Source organism: Streptopelia decaocto (assembly GCF_964273445.1).
Source record: "Streptopelia decaocto genome assembly, chromosome: Z".
Classification (NCBI taxonomy): Eukaryota; Metazoa; Chordata; class Aves; order Columbiformes; family Columbidae; genus Streptopelia; species Streptopelia decaocto.
The window spans coordinates 79,167,789-79,176,638 of NC_138657.1; the positions used below are offsets into that span (position 1 = coordinate 79,167,789).

The 8,850-nt window shown below is 42.7% G+C and overlaps 1 protein-coding gene across 6 annotated transcripts in view; it reads right to left on the bottom strand.

Moving 5' to 3' along the window:
- Window positions 1-8,850, bottom strand: part of ST8SIA5 (ST8 alpha-N-acetyl-neuraminide alpha-2,8-sialyltransferase 5) — a 92,567-nt gene that overhangs the window by 38,704 nt on the left and 45,013 nt on the right. For 5 of the 6 annotated variants that reach the window (XR_014186314.1, XM_082075771.1, XM_082075770.1 and 2 more), the window contains one exon: window positions 1,974-2,081. The exons of the other annotated variant lie outside the window; for it this stretch is intronic. Coding sequence is in view for 4 of the 5 variants with exons in the window: in XM_082075771.1 (XP_081931897.1) it covers window positions 1,974-2,081 (108 nt within the window). In the remaining variant the exon portion in view is untranslated. The remainder of the gene's footprint in view (window positions 1-1,973; window positions 2,082-8,850) is intronic. 6 annotated transcript variants of the gene reach the window in all.

Genomic DNA, 8,850 nt, shown 5'->3' on the forward strand with positions numbered 1-8,850 from the left:
ACACTCAATAAACTGCAAAGCCATGCAGTGAAAGGTATTTACTGTGCTTATGTTGACATATAATTAGTTTTGTGCACTTTAGACATATCTCTGGAGCCCTGTAAATATATACAAGTAAAATCAGGTCAGCAAAATGTAGCCTGCAAGTTTTCAGTTTGGTGGAAAGAATTATTCATTAGAGGAAGGCTTGTTTTCAATTCATATCAACTGCCTGAAGCTGGGTGTTGATTAAGACTCTCAGGAGACACCTAGTGATAACACAGTGAGAAAGGTGATCAAAGGTAAACAGTGAACAATTTATGACATAATTCTGCTGTTATTCACCACATACTCTCACCTCTAGTCTCACCTCCGCATTTATACAGGTCTTTTTGTTTTACTGTATTCTCAGCTTCCAGAAAGTAGACAAATATATAAATAATATCTATAACGCACTTATGTGCAATCTATGTTGCAGATAGACTTATCTCTAACTCAAAATACTCATCACCCAGCTCCACAGTCATTAACATGACACAGATTTGAAATTTGCATCTTTGATTGATATTATAACCTTTGAAATTTATACATAGTATGTATTTTGCAGTCAAGGGTATTGGTTCCCTGTCCTGCAGTCAATGATGGTTCAATTGTCAAGGGTGTCTAGAGGGGGAAATCTATATTTATTAATGCTTCCATGTCTTCAAGAAGAAATCTGTCTTTGTGCCACATTTCGTTCTTTTAGATGTCAAGTGCCTAAACTGTGGACTTTGCATATACAGACTATAGATGCATACACAAAAAAAAGGCAACGAACGTAGAGATATGTAGACAGATAGACACATACATACATATATAGACTGAATCATTTTTCCCTTGCTCTGAGTGAAAAACTGCAGCTTAAGCTGATTCTTTTTATAAAGAACCGTAACTGGTTAAACCAGCCGAGAGGTGGGTAGCGCTCGTATGGAATCACGTTACAGCAAAGAGCATCAACAGGAACTGCAGCATTTCTGTGGTTCACTGAGACTGGATGATTTTTGGCAGGTTAACCTCTGTGCTTCCGCTCACCACTGAAATGCTACCAGCTACACAGCTGTGGTGGTGTATGGTTACCAAAACGATGATATTTTAAATAAAATACGTAATTATCCAGAAATAGTTTTATTTATACATAGGAATTAAATGTAAGCTTCTATTAATTAATTTTATTTTTCCTTTAGCTTACGGTCTTCCTAAGATTTCCCTGCTCCTTATTGAACTTGATACTACACATCACTCAGGATTTTTAACCTCTACAGCTGAGTTTCCAGTAAGATATCCCAAATATTCACACTATGCCTGTAGCCAGATTAATGCAGGTGGCCAGCGATAGCTATGGAGCTCCTTAGGCACAACTACAGCCAGTTTCCTGACTCTGCTCTTCATGACCCTTCAGATATGTGTCAGTCAAAAGGATCCTGCCACAAAATAAAACGTGCAATGGCACATCAGTGCTTCTCATGTTTTCAAAAGAGTGTAAATAAAGGAAATACTACTGTCTTGATAGAACACTTTTCCCCTATTAGGCCATGGAAAATCTGTGTTTTCTCAGAATACATATTATATTCTAAATAAATATTTGGGCCAAGTTCTCCAGTGTGCTCTGTGTGCATCAACACTGTCATGTTGAGGCATTTCCCACCCAAGTCCCACATTCCCACATATTGACACACAGCTCTGGTGAGGGACTAGAAATAGGAGAGGCCAGGATAAGCAGTCAACCTCCTGCGTGCTGCATGGATGTTTATGGAATATTCCAAAATGCCCCCAAGGCCTTGAAGAGGGAAAACAGCACAACCCTTGGGCATCCCTGGCACCTTCTGTGCCATGGGGAGTGGTAATGAGCAGCCAAAGCAAACCACAAATCTCATTTTTCACGCAGCCTGTGCTCATATTTGTGGTTCATACAAAAAGAGAGCGAGCTCTGCAGTCATCCCCTCGGGTGTCGGTACCTGATGCCTGTGTGACTGCCACTCTTCACTGCTCCGTCATCCGTGAAATTAAAGGTGCCGGTCCAATTTGCCAACTCCTCTCCATTCTGCCAGCTAAACTGCAGCCCTCTAGCAAGAAAATGAGGCAGTTGATATTTGATATCATTCATTAGGTTAAGTCTATCAGCATGAGTTCTCATGTCCTTTTTCTTAACACAGAAATGTGACTATGACACGTTCATCAAAAGCAATAAAAAGATACCGAGAACCACAAGACATCGTCTTACTAGTAGAAACACTTAATTTTTAATTCCCATGGACTCTACAAGTCCTTGGAGGAAAACAACACCAGACTCACCAAAGAAATCAGAAGGCCAGTAATCATCTGTGCTCATAAATAATTTACATATGTGTGGAATGGAGAAGGGTGGAAATTCCATTCCCAGAGACCCAAGTGCAAAAACCTGGAGACTTATGTGGAAAACTGTAGGGCCGAAGAAGTAAACGCTCCAAACTTCAATTTTACTTCTACAGTAGCTGTTAAATGTGGTGGCACTGGGTCCTTCCTCTGATTTGTTGGCTGCTCTAGTAAAGGATTTATCATTTGATGCCTTCTCTAAGTCACACTACGCTGCTTCTTTTCCCTGTTTGGGAAGATGACATTTTTTAAGGCAATGCATATCACAGACATCACAACTGCTTGTTTTCCAGCCTTACACAAATTCATTCCAAGACCCATGATGCCTGCAGTCTTCTGGAAACTCCACCTATAGATGGGTAGAAATCTCACATGTATTTAAAAAAGCTGGGTCTGAAGAAACATTTGACAACACAAGTCAAATCCTCCCTATAACTAAGAAGTCAACGAAAAAGAATGTCTCAGATTGTTATTTTTAACCTTCTCTATTTTACCCCAATTTCATCATTTCAGAAGGCTGGGAGCTGAGTCGTGAACATTTGGTGCTGCCAATACTGAAAGTTAACCTTCCGGCTGGGCTGTGCAGGGACAGCCAGAAAGAAATCTGCCAGTCCACTTTGCCCAAAAGAAAGGGCATCCAGGACCGTGTTTTAGAAATAGACCCTAGTTTTAGTTTGGGTTGAAGGGACGTTCCCAGCTCCCCCAGTGCCCCCCCTGCCATGAGCAGGGACATCTTCACCAGCTCAGGTTGCTCAGAGCCCCGTCCAGCCTGGCCTGGGATGTCTCCAGGGATGGTTCAGCCACCACCTCTCTGCCCAACCTGGGACAGGCTCTCACCACCCTCAGGGACAACAATTCCTTCCTCATATCCAGCCTCAATCTCCCTCCTTTAGTTTAAAACCATCACCCCTTGTCCTATCGCAACAGACCCTGCTTAAAAGTCTGTCCCCATCTTTCTCACAGGCCCCTTTTAAGTCCGGAAAGGTGCAATAAGGTCTCCCTGGAGCTTCTCTTCTCCAGCTGAACACCCCAACTCTCTCAGCCTGTCCTCCCAGCAGAGCTGTTCCAGCTTCAAATTCCTTTCTGGGTCAACAGGCTTATTGTTATACAAGGACTGGAGCATCTCTCAGACCACATCTATCCTCCAGTCTCATTGGCAGCAGTTACCAGCACAGGAAATTAAGAAGGAATAACATGGGACATTAAAATAAGGTGTCTTTTCTTCCTGCAGCAGAAAAGGGGAGTAACTCTAAACAGCTCCAAAGCATTTATTAGGATGGTGTATAGGTTATGTTATAATGGCTACAGGGTAATGCAGTGGTATGGCTTTTCAGGAAGTCACATACCTTCTACATTGCTCTGACAGTTTTTAATCAGCTGAGGCTGCCCAAGGTACAACCTCTGAGCAGAATATTGGTGTGAAGAAAATATGAGAAAATTCTCACTTTTACTGAGACACCTTCACTTTTAGGTTTGTTGAAATAAACACTTGTGATTCTCTCACATGTAGCACAGTCTAACACATTTTTTGCCACAGTATAACTGGTATGGAAACATGCTTCTTTTGAATCTGTATATTTTTGTAAAAGACATCTACATACATGACCTTAAAAATATGTTTTAATTGGTAAGGGCAGCACTGAATGATAAACGGGGAGAGAGAGTAGAAGTGTGGGGAAAACAAGATGAAATTGTACTTTGTAATTGGTTTTAATTTAGATATTTTGGGCTTAGATATTTACTTGCAGACTGAAATAGAGAGCACTAATCTAGATAAGTAGCTGGTGTCAGTGTGTCCTTCAGATGTGACCCTCCTGAAGCACAGCCAATGTTCCAGCAGATGAAATGAAGAATTAAAACATTCAGTGAAGTTCTTTCCCTTAGTGTGTCTTCACTCCACATGTAACAGACGGAAGGAAGGCTGAGTAAATTATCAAAGGCAGAAGGGGGTGAATCTGTCCATAAAGCAAAATAAATTATAAAACGACTATTTAATGCCCTTCTCTCATCAAGCCTTTTTTGAGAACAACGTGTACTGCAGCTGAGGCACCAAGTTTAAAAGAGGACATGAACATTTTGGGTAAGATCCAAGAGGAGATCAGGAAGGCCAACATTGAGGAATGGTAGAAATGTCTCCTGATGAACAGCTTAAAATACTCAGCTTTGAAATGGCAGGATGGGGGATTTAATTGAGGTACAAAAATACCTAACGACAGGAAGCGAGGGTCTGGGTATGACACTTCTACATGGTAAGGATAAAGTACAAAGTCACGAGCTGAGCTTAGTGTCAGGAGCGAGCTAAGTGTCCCATCCTGAGCCAGCCTGGAAAAGGGGATCACAGAGTGGGTTTTTTCCACAAAACAGGTACTCAAGGGGTTAATAACACATATATATATATATATATATATACAAAATATATCACTGAAGAAACATCACACATAGGACTGTGTGTCTCACTGTGAGCCTGCAAGACTGAGAGCAATCTGGTGCATTGTATCCTCACACAACCACAGAACCACAAAATCACGGGATGGTTGGGGTTGGATGGACCTCTGGAGATCATCCAGTCCAACCCACCTGCTCAAGCAGGGTCACCAGAGCAGGTCACACAGGATCGTGTCCAGGTGGGTTTGCATGTCTCAGAGAAGGAGACTCCACAACCTCTCTGGGCAGCCTGGGCCAGGCTCTGGCACCTCAAAGGAAAGAAGTTTCTCCCCATATTCAGATGGAACCTCCTGTGGTTCAGTCTGTGCCCATTGCCCCTCATCCTGTCATTGGGCACCACTGAACAGAGTCTGGTCCATCCTCTTGACACCCACCCTGCAGATATTTATAAATTTTATAAGTTTTCTGGAGTGATGGTCACATAAACCTCTTCCTTATAAGAACAACTCCCGTGAATAATGGTTTATAGTAATAGGACTAGTTAGAAATCAAGGATGAGACATTTAAAAACACTTAACCAAACTAATTGTGTTTCTGCCAAGACTGCTGAGAGTTTTACCATTGGTATCAATCAGCCCTGAGTTGGGAGATTCCCATTTAAAAAAAATAAATTTTCTTAATTATCTTAGTTGTGAGTCCTAAGGATTCATTAAAGCTCCCTGGGCAAACTTACAAACAGCCTGAGAGAACAGAACAGACACATGAACTGCTCCTTCGACATCTTTCTCCAGCATATTATGATAGTTATGATGTTCACTCTTGGCACTAACTGCATTTAAACAGGTAAACAAAGAAGAGGTAAATTAAGCTTCTGTGAGTCAGAATTGCAAGTGAAAAGCACGTGCAGGATGGAAACACAAAAAAAAAGGCAGAGAAAAAGAAGCAGAATTAAAAAGAGGGTAAGGAAAGATTAAAGAAGGGAGGGAAATCAGAGGAAATGACTTAAACATAGAGCTCTCCCATGTCATTTAGACACTTCATGTCACAGAGCTGAAAAAAAAAGGCAAATTTTAAGCCTGGGATCATTACCTATGATTACCTATAGTGGATATTGGCCATTTGCTTAATTTGCCCTAATATTATTTCCTTCTAAAATTAGTACATTTCTCCAACATGTGATGCTGATGATAACGGAAGACTTTATAAAAGATTAAATGGCCAGAAACACTTCTAGTGCAGAGATGCTCTGTTTTGCCCATTCACTGTAAGCAAGTTCCTCGTATGGGTTTATGGACATCATTGATCGGAGGACTTACGCCTATCAAATAAGAGTATGAGCAATGTCATGCCTTGCGCTAGAGAAACCGAGTTATGTTGGATGTCTTAGCAATAAAGACCTTGAGTTTCAGGTGAAGTCAGACCAATATTTTTATGCAAATTGGTAACTGTAAATGTTGAATCAGCATGTGGTCAAATAAACACTGGCATAATGTAAGAATAGCAGGAGGGGGTGAAAAAAACCCAGAAAATTAACAAAGCAGCAGTAGTCCTGAAGGGCTTGTCAAGACCAGCTGTCAAGAAGCAGCGGGAAGAAAGCAAAAAAGCCTGTTGCCAAAATCCAAATGAAAAACAACTCCTGCACAAGCGGAGGTTTTAATAGCAGAGGATGTCAAATAATTATGAGGGTTTTGAACTATAAGGCGAGAATGAGCAAGCGGATCGATTGCAGCAAGAAGCTTTGTGTCCGTGCTGCTGTCACACTGAGCTCCCATGGCAGGGGTGTCTCGTTGCTTTTCTAAAGCGTGAAGGCAAGGTGAAAATTCAGCTCAGAGAAAAAGGTGAGGCTTTTATAAGGGAGTTATTCCACAGCAAATAAATGGAGAGGACCTAAAAGACGTTAAGCACAGCTGTTGGTCCTGTCCGGGCTCTAATCACAGAGCAGGCCATGGCCATGTGTGCAGCAGGATTTATTCAGGAGAGACCCACATGCTTTCAAGGTGTAAGAACAGTTCGGTGTGAGTGGTTAAGTGACACAGTGATCAGCACTGATGGGTGACGAGGGCTGAACAGCGACAGGGACATCACACAGGTGGTGCGAGGAGAGAACCATAGAATGTCCTGAGTTGAAAAGGACCCACAAGGATCGAGTCACAGAATCACAGAATCGCAGAGTGTCAGGGGTTGGAAGGGACCTGGAAAGCTCATCCAGTGCAATCCCCCCATGGAGCAGGAACACCCAGATGAGGTTACACAGGAAGGTGTCCAGGCGGGTTGGAATGTCTGCACAGAAGGAGACTCCACAACCCCCCTGGGCAGCCTGGGCCAGGCTCTGACACCCTCACCATGAAGTTTCTTCTCAAATTTAAGTGGAACCTCTTGTGTTCCAGTTTGAACCCATTACCCCTTGTCCTATCACTGGTTGTCACTGAGAAGAGCCTGGCTCCATCCTCCTGACACTCACCCTTTATATATCTGTAAACATTAATGAGGTCACCCCTCAGTCTCCTCCAAGCTAAGGAGACCCAGCTCCCTCCAGCTCCTGTCCCTGCACAGGACAACCCCACAGTTCACACCGTGTGTCTGAGGATGTTGTCCAGTCCCTTATTGAATAGTCTTGGGGCTGTGACACCTCCCTGGTGAGCCTGTTCCATTGTCCAGCACTCTCTGGGTGAAGAACCTTTTCCTCCTGTCCAACCTGACCTTCCCCTGTCATGGAAGAGGGGGCACTGAAGAGCACCTACCACTCCAGTGCCAACCCATTGCTCAAAACCCACAAGCTCATTTAGTTTAATCCCAGCCAGCAGGCTATTTCCACTCATTTTTCAAGGCGACAGATATCACTACCCCCATTCTGCATCTACCAGAGGAGGACTAAACCCAAAAGCAAGCAAAACCAGATAGAAACCAATGTCATTTTATATTGGCAAAGCTAAGCCAAAATCTGACTCAGCTTTCTGGCCAACCACAGATGGTCAAGCAGGGGGACGCAGAGGAGTCTATAGCCTCCTTTGAAGGGGTGAAAGGAAGATATAAATGTCTCCAGGAGCTAGGCAAAAGACTTAATTTTCTTTCTGAGCTCTCTCTCTTATTTGTTGTCACTTTTCCTGCTTTTTTTTCCTAGCAGTTCCCACATTCCTCCTCTAGATGCATTCTGTCTAGCAAAGAGGCCATTAGGAGGTGACAGCAACCCCAGCTTCTGTGACTGCGGCTCCTGTTTAAATTATAACCTAGTAGTATATCGTTAATAACTTTATTGTCTTATTACTACAGTCCTGGTCATGGTGCTGCACAACACTGTTGTATACTACACAAACACAGATGCCATATACAGTCCTTCCCTGACAGACAGTCCAGTCTTCCTAAAACCAGTGGAAAATCAAAATCACCCATTTTCACTGTGCCTCAGTTTCCCCATTTCATAACTCTTCCGCCCTTGAGAGGAGGAACTGAAGATTTCAGTGTTAAATGATCATGCTACTCTCTTTGAAAATGGAAAGCAATGCCCTGAGCCTACTAACAGGGATGTCACAGAGATACAGGAAATTCAAATGGTTGATCTTGCTGAAGATCCAGTTCCTTTTTTTTTTTTTTTCTGAAAAATAAGGAAACTATGACTCACTGTGTCCACAGGGCGTATGGAAAATAAAACTAAAGCAGTGGTATGCATGAATGATCTGCAGATGAAAGTGACTGAAAACACCCACTAAAATGGACCACAGAGTAAGTGGAGGTTGGGTAGGAAAGGGGAATATCAGGAGTCTCCAGTGTGAGACCGCACGAGTGAAGACAAGCATAGGAATCAACAGAAATAACAATAAGAGGAATTTTGGAGTTTTGTGCAGGCCAGAAACAGCAAGTTTTTTGCATTGCACTTGAAAGACATCAGAGAGGTTCAAAAGGGGTAAATCATCCACTGCGTAACAACAAGATGCTGAGATCAAGCCTCACGCAGCAGAGTCAAGGCAGACCAGCCTCTGTGTCCAAAACCTCCTCTTTACTGAGAAAAGAGCCAGACGATGAAGTTAGTTTAATATCACTTCAAACACTTAAATCCATCTGGAAATATTCAAGGCACAACAATCTAGAAAGACACAG